The 15,749-nt window shown below is 53.8% G+C and overlaps 2 protein-coding genes across 2 annotated transcripts in view; one reads left to right on the plus strand and one right to left on the minus strand.

Moving 5' to 3' along the window:
• Positions 1-5,364, minus strand: part of POMT2 (protein O-mannosyltransferase 2) — a gene marked incomplete at its 3' end in the record, with an annotated part of 46,224 nt that extends 40,860 nt beyond the window's left edge. The window contains exon 1 of the mRNA XM_079700668.1: positions 5,102-5,364. Within this exon, the coding sequence (XP_079556794.1) occupies positions 5,102-5,349 (248 nt within the window). The 5' untranslated portion in view covers positions 5,350-5,364. The remainder of the gene's footprint in view (positions 1-5,101) is intronic.
• A 345-nt stretch (positions 5,365-5,709) lies between these two features.
• Positions 5,710-15,681, plus strand: GSTZ1 (glutathione S-transferase zeta 1). The gene is made up of 9 exons (XM_079699426.1): positions 5,710-5,810; positions 8,818-8,869; positions 10,697-10,764; positions 11,312-11,392; positions 11,754-11,879; positions 12,889-12,967; positions 13,510-13,562; positions 14,341-14,390; positions 15,154-15,681. Exons 1-9 carry the CDS (start codon positions 5,796-5,798, stop codon positions 15,278-15,280), a joined length of 651 nt encoding a protein of 216 aa, XP_079555552.1. The 5' UTR covers positions 5,710-5,795; the 3' UTR covers positions 15,281-15,681.
• Positions 15,682-15,749: the final 68 nt, after the last annotated feature.

Genomic DNA, 15,749 nt, shown 5'->3' on the forward strand with positions numbered 1-15,749 from the left:
TTCTGGGCAAAAGGAGGAAAGGATATAATCACAACCCTGGGGCAATAAGCTAAGCAGCCCCAGCCAAAAGGCAAGATGGACTCGGCTGATGAATCTAGGAGGCCCCAAAGCTTACATAAATGGTGCCAGCAGTAAGAACCTTGCTATTCAATGCAGAACTCTGGGTAAAATGAAAACATTGAAAGGTTCTCGGGTGAGCTGTGTGCTCAAGCTAAAGGTGTGCCTTGCTTAGAGGCTCAGAGCCACTCCGTCCCTCCGTGTCCCATGATCCCTCCCCCTCTGCCACAACCTCAGCTGCTTTAAAGAGTAAAATGATTACAGGTGGGGCTAAGGTCTCCCTGTCCCTAAAGAAGACTAAAGGCCATACACACCCATCCTAGTGTGGTGGGGAACTCTGGGGAGGAGAGGGACTCAAGCTCAAAGTCCTACTGGATACAGGAGCACCCTCCTCAATCCCTTGGAGTAGGAGGACTTGCTAGGCGCAGGGATTACCAAAGGTGCCGAGGACTGCAGGGAGGACCATAGCAGGGTGTACAGGGACTGAAAGAAAAAGCCCCTAAGCCCAGGTGCTCACCAGACACAGGAAAGCAGACTGGGAAGAAGTGGTGCCAAGCCTGCTGAGGGGCTGAAGGAGCAAAAAAGCCTCCTCCTGCGCCCTGCATCCAGCACTCGCCACACCTCCCACCTGGGAATGGCATAACCTCTAGGTGGCTGCCATTATAGCTCCTGATGCAGGCCTATTAGACTTGTTAGTTCAAAGGGGAAAAAGCACCCAAATTCAACTGATACGGTCTGAGCCAAGTCACCAGCGGAGAAGGGAAGGGAAAGTGGCCTTGTGGGTAGGGCCCTTGCAACCACTGTTGTGTCTCCCACTGCTGAAGGCACAGTCGTATTTATCCCATATGTGTCCAAGATTATCCCATTGAGAGACTGCTACATTAGTGAGAGGTGATCCTGTCCCCTCCCAAGTGGTCCTACAGAAATAATATAAATCACAAGATGAGAAAGGGACATTACAGCTTTAAAGATGGAATTTCGGGGCGGGGGGTTGGGGAGGGGGGGTCTTGGAGTGCTCCATGATGACAGCGCCATCTGCTGGACATGGGCACCAAGTACACACCCTTTTAAAGGGGCAACTGTCAACCTACTACTAAGCTCTTGTTGAACTTGAGGGCCTGAACCATGAAGACCTTAGGACTCTTTGGCCTGATACTGTCACTTTGGGGTGGGTCAACTTGAAATCTATGGCTAACGACGGAAGGGCTCAACAAGCCTCGCTGGTGAAATGGAAGTGGTATATTCAAGAGTATAGCCGGCCTGGCCCTAGAGGCATCTTGGTTTTTCAAGAAGAGGTGGCAGCTGCCCCTTTGGAAGAAACTATCTTCCACTCCACCACCTGAAGCAAAGCCACTGACTCAGTGGGGTCTTGATTCCCAGAGGTTCCTTCTAATGTTTGTGCCTGGTTCACTGATGGTTAGGCTAAATTAAAAGCAGATGGTGTCCACAGGGCAGTAGCTATCATCCAGCCCCACTGACATTTCTGGAAGACCGACTGCAATAAGGGTTGATTGGCACAATGCACTGAATTGAAAGTCATCACCCTTGCCTTAGACAATACTCCTAAGAAACAGACAAGTTATATTTTTATTTTCCCTTAGGCTTTTGCCATTGGCCTAACCATCTGGTGTGTCACTTGTAAGGCTATATACTAAGAAATGTGAAACACCCCTCTTCGGAGCCAAGAACTGTGGAAAAAAATCATGGCTGCCTACCAATGGGACAATCTGGATCACTCATGTAGATGTCCCCAGTAAGGGCCAGTATTCTGATAAGACTGATTAGAATCAAGCTGCTGATCAAACCTGCACCATCCAGACTGCTGCCATTGCCACCTGGACACATCAATACACCAGGCATGGAAACACATCTACCACCATGGACTGGGCACAAAGTAAAGGACTATATGTCTCCAAAGCAGAAGCCGTTGCTACATTGTGGTAACTTGTAACTCCTGCCAAAAGTTGGCATGTTTGTCTTGCAGTAAAGGAAGCCACATTGCGTGGGGTATTGACCACTCCAAGGAAACTGATTGTATTAGGACTTTGTTCCGTGTTTCAGGCTATCACTGGTGCCCCACTGCTGTTGACACCGTTTCGGGTTAGTGTTGATGATGCTGTTCCAGTCCAATCATCTGACTCTAGATATATCACTGCGGCCCTTGAAACTAAACTGTGCTGTGTTTTCAGCTTTCCAAACCATCTACAGTCTGACAATGGTACACCTTTTTTTTTTTCTTTTTTTTTGCAATGGCTGAATAGCCAAAAATCTGATGACATTCCACACTCCAGACCATCCTCAGGTATCTGATATTGTCAAGCACTGAACAGTCTTCTCAAAAAGATTTCTGAGTCAACCTCCCTCACCTTCCTCCTTGTTCACACACCTTAGTCAAGTAGTTTGGTCACCTAACTAGGTGTTCATCTCCTCTTGGCCACCAACTGGGTAATGATCAGAACAAAAGGGGTGGAAGGTTATAAAAACCTATTTTGAAAATTTGAGATTCTTCCTTGACTATTCCTGGGCTCGACTGGTCTCCCCTAACAGCAATTCTGGATCAGCCTGGGGGTGCAGTTGGGGATTTATGGGATTCAAACTTAATTCTAGTTCAGTCACTTGGGTTTTCTTGTTGGAGTGACGTGGTTTTAGTGCATAAAGGTCACCTGGTGGAGCACACTGCTTGTGAAGTCCCGCTACAGTGGCTCACATGGGCCAAGGTGGGAGACATAATAAGTCTCTGTCAAGTTTCTTACAGTGTCCATGACAGAAAGGTGTGGATATTAGTAGTGCGCAATAATTGCAGTAAAGCTGAAATTACAGGTACTAGAGTGGGACACACTGATTATATGGCAGTGGGAGGAAAGAAACAACCTTTCCCCCTGGGGAAGGAACATCTTAGGCCCCTGGAAATGTAAAGAGAAGGGAAACAATTAATGCTCTCTTTGCCTCCTAGGCCCAGCACCCAGCCTGGCAAAATACTAACACGGTTCAACTAAGTCAAGTGGCAGCTGTAGCTAGCAATCTGACCTACTGCTGACTCTGTTATTCCACTATGAAATCAGAAAAACTCACGTGGACATGGCCGGTCTTGAACTATCCTTATGTCCCTGACGACATCAACATTAACTCCCAAACATGGACCTCCCTCGCATGTGCGCAAAAACACAGACTGGAACAACCTTCTGTTAGTATGACTGATATAAATTCATAAGCTTCTCCTGATACCTTAGGGACCTTAGGTTATGCCTTGTATAGTGATTGAGGCTGCAACTACGCAGTGACTCTCACTGCCCATGGGGCTCAGCCAAATCACTGTAATGATGATCTAAATCAAATCTGATGGAAATCCAAATAAAATTTGACAAAAAATCCTGAACTGGAGTGATCTGGACTCCTTCAGGTAATATATTAGAATGCAGGGAAGAATGTGCTGTGGAATGTCTTTCCACTGGGCATGGGAGTTGCTTTTTAAATGGGACAACTCATTGTAATTATTGGCAGTGACATCGAAAATCAGAGGTCAGTCTAAACACCTGTGTACAGACTATAACGGATAACAGACTGGCCTTAGACTACATCACAGCTAGCTGAAATAAGACTTCCTGGTCCCTCCCCACCCCACTCCACCCTGCAACATACACAATTATTAACAGGGGGCTGGATCCAGCACCCCGGAGGGCACAGGTTAACACCACAGGTTGGCCTCACCCTGCTGTTTTGACTCCTGGTGAGAGCAGCCTTAATTAAATGTTGTATGAGACAAACTAAACAGACTGGGTCCCTGCCTCAGCCAGGTTAATCAGAGTAGCCAGTGGAGTTGCACATTCATGTGAAAATTTGCTAGAAGCCAAGAGAGTGTAAAATCAAGGAGTGAGACTGTTGGGAGAGACAGTCCTCCATGGGTCTCTTGTACTTCCACACATCTTGCTGGGTATGCGGAGAATGCAGGGCCTTGACTGCACTTTACCTGGGCCATTTCCTAAAGTTGTGTTTGCACCAAGCAGCCTTGAGAGATGAGGTAACATCTCTCTCCAGAGCAAAAAGTACGCTTGCTTTTTGTAAATTCCCCAAGCTTGTTGCTCCTTAGCTGCAAGGCAACGCAGTGTGTGCAGTCATCCACCTGAGCCCATAGCGTCACCCCGCGGGACTTCGCAGCCATGAGAAACTGAACCCAATATGCCGATGTTCATCCTGCTTCCTCTGCTACGAGTAATAAGTCTTTTGACTCTGACCCAGGAATCTCACATCTTCCGCCAGCACTCATGAAATAGTAACAAGCTAATTCATTAATTTCCAAGTAGGGTAACCCTGATAGTTTGTTAGCCTGCTTGCTTTTTAGTCAAGGAGTTCCATTTCTAACAACCTCTACACTTTCTCCTCAGTGATACTGAGAAAACACGGTATCACGTCTTGGCCAAACAAATTAACCATTTTCAAACTGTATAAAAATTTTTCTCCTTCGAGCTGGAGACTTTTTAAGCTTTTTTAACGAAATTTGACTCCTGCTCCTTAGTCCTACAAAATAAAGCCTTTAATATATCCTCACAGGATGACCCCAGACCTGCTTTCTGGGACCCTTGTTATCATCCGTGGACACACAGGTTGTTCCGGCTCCCGAGAATGTGGTACTCAGATAGGAATGTTCCCCTCCGCGGAGGTCTGGAAATCCCGCAGATTAGGAACTCAGGCCTTAGGAAATTCTGTACTAAGAATTTCCAATTCTCCTGGGTCAGTTCAAAGCACCCTTAAAAGCTACCATTTGAGAGCCAGGTGAGACGCTGCAGCGTAACCTGCAAGACATGAAGATTGCTTCCTCAGATCCTAAGGAATCCCACTTTCACACACACCGGAGCAAAAAGATTTCTCTCACGGAGACTGCACCTGGGGAGAGGTAACCACCAGAAACCTGTTTCCCTTCCAGCGCGGCCCCGTCCCATCGCCTGTGAATCCCGCCCTCTCCCTCTCCGTGCCTCCAGACCAATGAGAAGGCGCGCCCCTCCCTCCCAGTTGCCATGGTGCCTGCCCAGTCCCTCCCATCACTCACCAGATGTGCGGCGGCTGGTCCAGACGGTGGAAGCGGGTGGCGAAGGACATCAGCGTCACCAGGGCCAGCAGAGCCCACCGGCCGGGCGCCTCGAAGCGCCGCGAGCTCGGAGCAGGCCGTTTGGGGCTCTGCGCTGTAGCCTCGGTGGCCACGTCCGGGCCCACAGCCCTAGCAGGCTGGGACCCACAGCGGCCCCTCCGGGGACGCAGCTCGGACCCTGCCAGGCCTCCGCCTACGGCCGGCGGCATCCTTCCCCTCCTCAGGATGGCCCTCCGGCCCGCAAGCACGCTGGGTCTTGCGAGCCGCCCCGCCAAGAAGTCACCAAGGGGCGTCTCAGGGTGCCCTGGGAAATGTAGTTCCCTGCCCCGGCCTCTGGGCTGGAAGGCGAGCGCGGTCGCCGCCCGGGCCGCTAGGAGGCGGCTAGTGGCGCAGAGCATGACGTCCGGGCGGGCCAGGGAGAAAGCGGGCTCACGGAACTGCAATTCCCAGCAGCGCCAGGAGTGGGGGCGTGGCGGCAGGGCGGGGCAAGCTAGAAGAGATCTTAAAGCTCATTCTAGTCCAAGCCCTAGCTTTAGCGAGACGAAAACGTAAGTTCTGACGTGTCGGGGTCTCACTGAGCCGGAATCGTCGACGACTCGGAGAGTCGCAGGCGCCAAGTTTCCTGGCCTGGAAGAGGGGTCGCCCAGAGTGCGAGATGCAAGTGGGGAAGGTTTGTGTCATGCATCCGGGGAGAGAGGCTCTACTTAGAAACACGGAGAAATCTTGGGGGCGGGGTCAAAGGTGAGCCGCTCAGCCCCGCCCACAGCTCCTACGGCGACTCCCAGCATGCAATGCGCCGCTCTGGCACCGCTCTGCACCTGCGCGCTACCTGCAGTGGCCTGTGATCCCGAGAGGGTTGGGCACGAGGCGCAGGGTCCTCGTGGAGAGTACCCGGCTTGGTTTGGTGGCTGTACCCTTGCTCTTTATCTGTCTCTCCACCCACCCCCAACCCCACTGGACCTGCTAGGGCTTCCAAGCGTCGTCCCTCGTCTCCCTGTTCCGCACAGCCCTGCCGGTCGGCCCGGCAGGTCTTAACAGTTAAATGGCTTTTCAGGGTTGTTTGCATTTTGAGAGCGCCAGGGGCGAGGGGAAGCTGTGGCACTTATAGTCATCACAATCACTTGGGGACCTTATTACCAGTTTTAATTTGCATTTCCCAGGACCAACCCCAGAACCACTGTTATCAATCTCTTTATTAAAGACTGAGAACAGCTATTGTAGCTCAAAGGAAGGTGGCAGGCCCATCAGGTGGGATATAGCATCACTTTAACAGTGTATAGCCCTCCCACTCCCAAACAGGAGTTTAGGAGTCTTTCTCGAAAATCATGTGTAAGAGACGGTTTTAAAATAAAATCTGCTAGAGTGGTGAGAATCCATATTTGAATTAAAAACAATTCCTCCAGGAGTGGTGATGAAATGGATATTTTACTTGGGCTTAAAATTTAGCCCTACACATGCAAAAAGGAACATGGGACGGTTTATGCAGTTATCATTGGTAAGAGAAAGATCAGAAACCGCCCTCCAGTACATCTCCTGATGGCCCATAAGTAAGAAACCTGAGGGCAGGGCATTTACAGTGATTCTATGGTCACCCTTAGCCTAGGTCAAAGGTGTAACATTTAGTAATTAGGGAAGGCATTTCTTTAAGGATTCTAAGCTGCTGTCTGCAGCTCTCTAGTGGTTCCATTCTGTTTCAGTGTAGCTGCCTCTTGGCCCCAGGGGCCCCTCCAGCCTAACCAAATAGGAAAGGGATGCACCCTGGAACAGGGTACATCCAGTTGTAGCCTACAAGGTCTTCTCCTTCCAAGGATGCCTGCTGCCTATCACTTGACCTTTGTGCCAGAACTATCTTCACTTTCCCCACGAAAGTTGCCTTCAGAATAGACCAGAACTCCCAGGGTCAGGAACTAGCTTGGGACGGACTGGGTTCCCACTTGTGCCCTTGCCTACGTAGAAGATGGAGTAGGTAGTTCAGAGATGATGAAAGCAAGGTCAGGTAGCAGCTGGGTGAGCTGGGCCATACAGCAGGGAGAGCGAACTTGGGTGAAATGTCTCTAGTCAGAGGGATGGTAGACAAGGGTGATCTAAGAAATTCTTTTGAGTTCTCCCTCATCCAAAAGGCTACATATGTGTCTGCCAGAAGATTCATGAGTGCTAATTACTGGTAACTCTGTTCTGGGTTCTGCTTTGAAATGCTGGTGACCAAGAAGCACCAGAGAAATTAACTTTGAGTCCCCTAAACTTTAGAGGAGAGGTCACACACCCTGCTGCCTTCAGGGGCCTCAGGGTAACAAAAATGAGAGAAGTGGACCAAGTGGGGGCCATGGCAGATCTGAGAGGGCATGCCCTCTCTAAAGGGGGCCATTAATTGGCTCTGGTCAATTTTGCTCCTCAGGAAACTGAGTTCACTATCTCCAGATTTTTTTCCTTTTTTTAAGAAAAAATGGACAACAGGATTTGTATATGAAACAATGTGACTTTTAATGTTAGCAATGAATTGAAACATTTTTAAATACAGTATAGACCAAACAGAACACTGTGGGCTGCCAGCTTATGACCTCAGCTTTGGAGTCAGTGGGCATATTCCCCAGCTATTTTTTTTTATAGATTTTTTTTGATGTGTACCATTTTTAAAGTCTTTATTGAATTTGTTACAATATTGCTTCTGGGTTTGTTTGTTTTTTTTAATGTTTTTTGGTTTTTTTGGCTGCAAGGCATGTGGGATCTTAGCTTCCTGACCAGGGATCGAACCCACACCCCCTGCATTGGAAGGCAAAGTCTTAACCTCTGGACCACCAGGAAAGTTCCCCCCTCTGAGTCTGGCCTGAGTTTTCCAGATGCTATTTTTATGAGATCAGCTGAGAGTCTGGAGGACTGGTGGGTGGAATGTTGAAAGAGATGGGCACCAAAGCACAGAAAACTAGATTTCCTGGTCTTTCTGCCACTGTTGGAAGGAAATAAGCTATCATTTTAGGGTAACCCTTCGTTTTACAGATGAGGGAGCTGAAGACTAGAGAAGGTAGGGATTTGTCCCCAGTCATGCGGGGCTAGTTCCTGCACTGGGACCAGACTCCCGGTATGGCAGCTCCCAGCCCACTGCACCACATGAAACTACTGCTTCAAAACCAGGCCTCACTGTCTGCCCAGGACACCAGACCTGGCTCCACCAGGAGCATAAAAAGCTTCCCCCAGGTTAGAAAGAGATGCCCTTTCTGACCAGAGTCAAAGTTCTCCTGATGCCTGTTTAGCCCAGCTTCCCCATTGGCTCATGGGATCCACCCCTTTAGGGTTCCTCCCCCTGCCCCGCAGTTCTGTGGGAGGGGACAGTCCCTGAGAGGCCAAGGGTCACCACATCATCATGGCCGAGTCTAGGAAGGTAAGGAGGGCACTTGCAGTCTGGCTGCCCCTTCGGGGGCCCCCTGGACATCAGGAATGCATGACAGCACAGTTTGGAGCTGAGGGACCCCACCTGACTCCCAAGGCCTCTAACCCAGAGAGCTGAGTCTGGCCTGAGTTTCCCAGACGCAGGCCTGAGGAAGGAGGCCCAGCAGGCTGGGAAGAAACAGTGCTGGCCTGGAGCCCCCTGGCTGGGAGCTGTTGCCTCCCCTCCAGCGGGCTCCTGGGGCTGAGACCCCACCAAGCCTGGGTTAACCTGCGTCCTCGCCTTCTCTCCTCAGCCCATCCTCTACTCGTATTTCCGAAGCTCCTGCTCATGGAGAGTTCGAATCGGTAAGAGCTGTACCTCCACCGAGGGCTGGAGTGGGGTGGTGTGGGGTGGAGGGCGGCCGGGGTGAAAAGCCTCTGTCAGACAGGGCGCCAGCCCCAGCATCCCCAGTCTCCTGGAGCCCTCGGCCTCGAATGGCACCTCCACCTCGGAAGTCCAGCTAGAGGAAGGCAGGGAGGGGTGTTTTTTCTCTCGGGCCTGCCACCTCCCCCACTCTGCACTCCAAAGCCCCTTAGCAACCATGCTTCAGGCAGGCTCACAGAATCCAGAGATCCTTGGTAACCGGCAGGGAACAGCTGGCCTTCCTCAGTTCTTATCTGATTTGATCCGGCAAATCAAACAGAGCTGGCCAGTGTGGACCCCAGAGGCTTCAGGGGAGGAGAAACGGGGCCCTCTGGTGTAGTCCTGGTTTGACCCTTCTGTCCCTCAGCTAAAGTCAGCCCTCGGCCAAGGTCCTAGTCGTAGCAGCTCATACAGAAAGAGAACGGTGCTGAGTGTTTCTGTGTACCTGATTCCATTTAAACCTCAACGACCCTGGGAGGGAGGTATTATTATCGTCACCATCGTACAGGTGGGAAAACTGGGGCACAGGGAGGTGAAGTAACTTGCCCAAGATCATGTAGCTAGTAAGGGGCAGGGCTGGGATCTGAACCAGCTAGCCTAGCTCCAGCTAGGCCATGCTCTTTACTACGCTATGCTGCCTGTCAGATGGGGAAACAGGCACAGAGGCTGACGTTACTTGCCCGGGGCCACACAGCTAGCAAGTGAATGTGATGACATTTAAACCCAAGTAGCCTGCTGCCAGGAGCCTGTTCCTGACTCGGAAGCCATCCTCATGACCCTCCCCCTCCCACAGTCACTTGGTATTTGCTAGAATCGGTAGGCAAGAGCACTGGGGTGTCCGAGGACACATTTCTCCAAGAAGACGCCCTCCCTGGGCCCAGAGCCTCTGCCCTGACGGGGCCAGACCAGCAGCGTGGGCACTGTCTCTGCAGGGCCACCATGCATTGGCCTCCTGCCTGGCCCCGACCACTTCCACTCTCCAGGGTGGAGCTGACCAGCGCTGCGGAGGAGCCCCGCGTCTCCTGGGCTGTCTGCAGACTGTGACACGTCTTGCCCTCCTCCCCTTGCTCATCTGCCTGATACTGGCCATCGCCATATTTTAATGCACAAGTGTGCACACTTACACGCACAGTCTCCTCCACTAGGGTTGACCGAGTGTTTGGCCCTCACCTTGCTGGGAGGAAAACATCAAAGGAGATGGAGAGGAAATCCAGCCCCTGGGAGTCACAGCAGATGTGCTGAGGTCACCAGAGAGCCCTGATGCCTTGGAGTCTGTAGTGAACAGCCCTGAGAACAGAGAATGGATTAGAAAGGGGTTCTCCTCTAGACAGAACAAGAGTGTCCTCTGCCTGTGTGGGCCCTGCGTAGTCACCGAGCACCTTCCCTTAGCCCTCAGATGACCTTTATGGGGGAATGATTGCATGTCTCCAACAGATAAGCCCTGCTTGCCACTGGGTAAGGCCCTGCGGGGGGCAGAGATGAAGGGGACATTTCCCTGCTGTCCTCCAGGAGCCCTCAGCGGGCCAGGGCACACACCCTCATAGCACCACCTAGAGGCGTCAGAGGTCTGCTGGGGATACAGAGAGTCCAGGGGCAAGAGAGGCGGAGCATCATGGCCCTGGGGTCGGGCAGCAGGTGGTGACCCAGGAAGCTGGGACGAAGGCGACAGGGCCACCCAGCAGTGCGGAGAAAGAAGCCTCCTTCCCTCTCGTCACCCTGGGAAGTGCGGTCAGAGGCTGTCACCGACTGTTGTCTGCTGTCTCTTCTAGCTCTGGCCTTGAAAAACATGGACTATGAGATGATAACCATCAACCTCATAAAGGATGGGGGGCAGCAGGTAAGGAGGCTGCCCCCAGGCCACAGTGTAGGAGTTAGAGGCCTTGGAGAGGGACCCAGCAGGGGGTGCAGACTTCTGCAGGCAAGAGATGAGCATGCACCCTGTGGGACAGGGCAGCCAGAGGAGGCTGCTGGGCCTGCCCTGTGGGACAGGGCGCCCAGCTGTGCAGCAAGAGGAGCCATGGGAAGGGCCCAGGTCCCAGGCTCCGCACCACAGCCTGGCCTCTCCACGTCTGACTCCAGAAGTGTGGGTGGTGAGCGGGTCCTTGCCCCGTGCCAGGCCCTCTGGATATGCCTTGGTGACCACATATAAGGTGCAGGGACAAGCACAGAGCCAGGCCACTGGGATGAAACCTGTATCTCTGCAGCCACTGGGGTTCAGGATACTTCACAGATCCCCCAGGTATCACCCTGGGCCTAGGAGCCAGGGCCTTTCCCAGGGGAGGGAGGTACAGGTGGGCAGTAGGCTAGGGGCTTCCTGCTTGCCAGACTCTGCTTTAGCCAGCTCAGGCCAGGCTGCCCAGTCCACCAGGGCCTTGTCTCCACAGTTCTCTGAAGAATTCCAGGCCCTGAATCCCATGAAGCAGGTGCCAGCCCTGAAGATCGATGGGATCACCATTGGCCAGTCAGTGAGTGGCGGCTTTGGGAGGCCCCTCATGAGCATGGTGCCCTGAGCAAGAGGACCTCCAGCTCTTCCTTGCCTGTGTCTGTCCAAGGCACCCGGCTCTCAGCAGGGACGAGGGAGGGAGGGAGGAAGGTTGCTTGCTTGCTTTGGGAAGTGAAGGGAGACTCAAGCATATGGGGGACTAAGTTCTGTAGGACAAGGGTCCAAAATGATGTCATCCTCCTGGGGAGCCTCTTGGCTTCACAGGGCTCAAGGGGAGGATGGTAAGAAGGGGGGTGGTGACGATGGTGGTGTTGAAAGTGGGGGAGGAAGAGGAGTTTACAGTCCCCACCATGGTCCCTGCCTCACTGCTCACCTCCGGACAGCTGGCCATCATTGAGTACCTGGAGGAGACCCGGCCCACGCCACGACTCCTGCCTCAGGACCCAAAGAAGAGGGCCCACGTGCGCATGATTTCCCACCTCCTGGCCAGCGGCATCCAGCCCCTGCAGGTGCGGCTCCCGTGCTCTTTCTCCCTCACACGCCTCTCACCCTCGCATCCCCACATGCACGCACTCTCCCCTCAGCACGCACGCGCGCCCTGGCCAGCCCACTGTGAGGTGCCCAGCTTGTGGGGTGGCAGGAGGACAGAGGGGATTCCCAGGGGCTTGGCCCTGGCCCCTGTGGCAGAGGGAGGAGGGAGGCCAGAAAGCATCCACTCCCTGGGACCCCAGCCACCTTCCGGGAAGCCCCAGGTTTCCAAGGACACATCCGGAGTTGCCAAGGGGCAGAAAGGGCCAGGTGGCAGGGGGAGGCTGAGCAGCGCATGTCCTGGCCTCCCGCCTTTAACCAGAGCAGCCTTCCTTTCACTTGTTCTGTGTCATAGATTGGGATTCTCCTAAGATTTTTTTGGTAAGTTTTCACTGGTGAAACAAAAAAGTATTAAAACAATTCATCTGTTTAAAAAAAAAATCATCTGTGCTAATCCCTGACTTTGCAAGTAAGGAAATAGATCCAGAAAGGTGGAGTGACTGCAGAGTCCCTCTAAGTGTGACAGACCCCCTGACTGTGTATCTGTGCCGCCCTGCCCCATGTCACTTTTTTTTTTTTTTAACAGAGGAGGTTGAAGCAGACAGGCATCCAAATCTCCTGAAAGCCAACCCTATGTGCCTCCCCCATGCTGCCCTCCCCAACCCCGTGTCACACTCCCTCTCCTCACAAGGGACCAGGTCAGGGAGGAGCATTGGATGCAAGGGAGAGAGGCCTTGGGTTGTGCCTCCATCCGTACACATCTCTGCCAAAGGGACAGGGGCCACGGGGGCAGCCAGAGAAAGTGGCCTCTGGGATCGTCACCTCTCTTCCACCTCAGGGCCCACAGGGTGGGAGCTCACAGGGTCCAGGGTAGGACAGGTGTACAGCCAGGGACACATGGGAACCAAGCTCGCCTGAGGGGACTTGGCTGAGTGCATGGGCTCAGCCTGGCTCCCAAAGCTCATCCCAGATTTTTCTTGGGCTACACAGAACCTGTCTGTCCTGAAGCAAGTGGGACAGGAGAACCAGCTGACCTGGGCCCAGCAGGCCATCAGTTCTGGCTTTAACGGTGAGTCCTTGCCCCTGTGAGCTGCCCCCTGGTGACCTCTTAGAGAAATGGCCCTCACACCGGGGGCCCTGGCATCTGGCAGCCTCCCGGGCTCTTTGGCCTTGACAGTGGCATGGATGAGGGTAGGGGGGCAGGGCCGAGGAGGCAATGGGCTGGGCAGAATCCAACCTGGCCTCAACCCCTGGCACTTCTGGGAACCTCATGCATGAGGCCTTTTGGAGATGGATGGCCCAACTTCTGCTCCATTGCCCACTCCAGGCAGGAAGCCAAGGCCAGCAAAGCACCAGCACATCAGTGTCAGAACTGCCTTGGCCAGTGGCAGGCCTTGTCCCCTCAGGGGAGGGAATGGTAGCTGAACTTGCAGAGCACAGGGAGGCATCATCTTATCCCCATGTGCCCATCACCTCTCTCCAGATCTGACTGCCATGTTCCCTCTGGCACACACTCCAGCCTGCCACTCAGATAGCTGCCATGTCATAGCTATGCACCAAGGCCCAGAAAGGCTGCTCTCCCCTTAGAGTATTCATGTTGCTTCCCTCCAGCTCTGGAGCAGATCCTGCAGAGCACAGCGGGGAAGTACTGTGTGGGAGACGAGGTAAGCTCTCCCCAGGCCCATGGGGGTGGCCTCCTCCCTCAGGCCTACCTCAGGCTGCCACTGTCTTCCATTTAGACTCAGCTACCTCCCTCCAGCCCAGGGCAGGCACAGCTCAGAGAGCTTCCTGAGGGGGCAGCTGTAGCAAGGGTGGGGAGTCAGCAACCCAAGGTCATCCTCTCTGCGTTAAGCAGAAGTTAGCTCACGGGGAGCTTCTCAGCTCCTTCCTGGTCGGCTGCCTCAAGAGGAAGTGAGTTTCTCATTGCTGGAGGTATTCAAGTTGAAGACCTCATCTCTGAGATGAGGCGGTGGTCCAGCCATCAGATGAGGGATCAGACTAGGTGATGTCTCCATTCCCTTCCAATGCTAGGATTCAGGTGCCCTTGACTCCTACAGGCTAATGCCCTGGCTCTATGGTAATCCTGGTTCCAGAGTCCCCCACCTGCACCCAGCGGCTTTCCCTCCCTGCTGGGAGCCCTCACTAAGTGCCTGTGGTGGCAATTTTGAACAAGCACAGTAACATCCACTAAGGCAATCGAGCCTTCTCTGGCTACCCACAGAGTTGGTTGTCAGCGCAACTGCAGTGTAGCTTGCGAGGAGCGCTTCAGCTGCAGGGACAGACCCAGCCGGGCCTGGGGAGATGAGGAGGGGGTGGGGCAGTGGGGGTGGGCTAGAAGAGCCAGAAGCAGAGGGCAAGGCCAGGGGCCAGCACCCCAGTGCTGTCACCGGTGGGAGTCTGGGGTGCGCACCCTGATGCAAGCCCGCCCGACCCTCTTTGCAGGTGTCCATGGCTGATCTGTGCTTAGCACCTCAGGTGGCAAATGCTGACAGGTAAGAGAGAGCCCTGCCACCCTCCCTCTTCCTCCTGGCTCCTCCCCTCAACATGCCCAGCTCCCTCCTACAGTCAGGCCCATCTACTGAGGTAGCATCCCATGCAGACTCTCCCCCATGGCCCCCAGCAGCCACTGTGGCCGTAAGAGACGGGCAGAAGCCGGTGTAACACCCTTCCCATGCCCGCTGCAGCCCAGGTGATACCGCATAGCCCCCGCTCCTAAGAGGAGGCGTGTCACCTGGTGGACGCCCCTGCAAGAGTCCACTCCAAGAGCCTGCTCTCCCCAGACGTGGTGTGTCTGTGCCCGGCAGTGAGCTCTGCCTCTGCTTTGCTCCATCAGCCCTTCAGGGAGGCACGGATGAGAACCTCTCTGTGGAAGGCATTGTGCTGGGCACTGTTAGGGGTATGGAAATGTGTGACCCATTCCCTGCACCTGAGAAGCTTATGACATGGGTGGGGAGATAATCTGTATATAAATGCCCAGCACTGGCCTTGCACATAGTAGGTTGTATAGGTAGCCATGGCCTGGAATAGGAGCAGTAGGAAACTGAGATGCCAGAGGATACTGCACAAGACTGTCCCTCCCCAGAGAGCTACCTGTGAACAAGGACCCCCAACCTGGCAGGGCTGCCTTCCTAGGCCTTCCCTGGCCAGCCCCAGGGACCTCATCCAGCCCTGCCTCTGTGCTTCCCCCATCGCCTGCAGGGCAGTCTCCCTGTGCCCCTGCAGACCTTGGCTTAGGTGGATGTTTCTCTGCCACAGGTTCAAGGTGGATCTCACTCCCTACCCTACCATCAGCCGTATCAACAAGTCACTGCTGGCCTTGGAGGCCTTCCAAGTGTCTCACCCCTCCCGGCAGCCAGATACACCCCCTGAGCTGAGGGCCTAGCTCTCAAACCGCACCCCACTGGTGCAGGGGCTGGGAGCGGGTGCGGGAGCAGAAGCTGCTTGGGCTGAAGAGGCCTGGAAGTGAGCGAGCCTTAACTGGAGAGGCGGAAGACCTGAACTCCTAGCCCTTGAACTTGAACTCTAGCCCTGGATTTGCCTTCCCACTGGAACTCCTTCTGCCTCAGCCCCTTCGTCTGTCACATGCGGGCAGAATGGGGTGGGAGAATGCCGGCAGGCGGGTAGGCAGGAAGTCTTCATGACTGTGTCGCGGGCAGTCATGAAGATGAAGTGAACGTAGACTAAAACGTATGGCGAGTTTACCAGAGAGCCATGAGGAAGTCTGAGCGCCTCTTCCCGTCCCCTCGACTGTACCTGACTCCAAAGAATGCCCCCATTGAAATCTGATAATTAAACTAAAGCCCAGGCCTCCGGGTTGTTCACTTAAAGCTGAGCTGGGTTCCAGAAGGTGA

The sequence above is a fragment of the Hyperoodon ampullatus genome (genome assembly GCF_949752795.1).
Source record: "Hyperoodon ampullatus genome assembly, chromosome: 3".
In the NCBI taxonomy this organism is placed as follows: Eukaryota; Metazoa; Chordata; class Mammalia; order Artiodactyla; family Ziphiidae; genus Hyperoodon; species Hyperoodon ampullatus.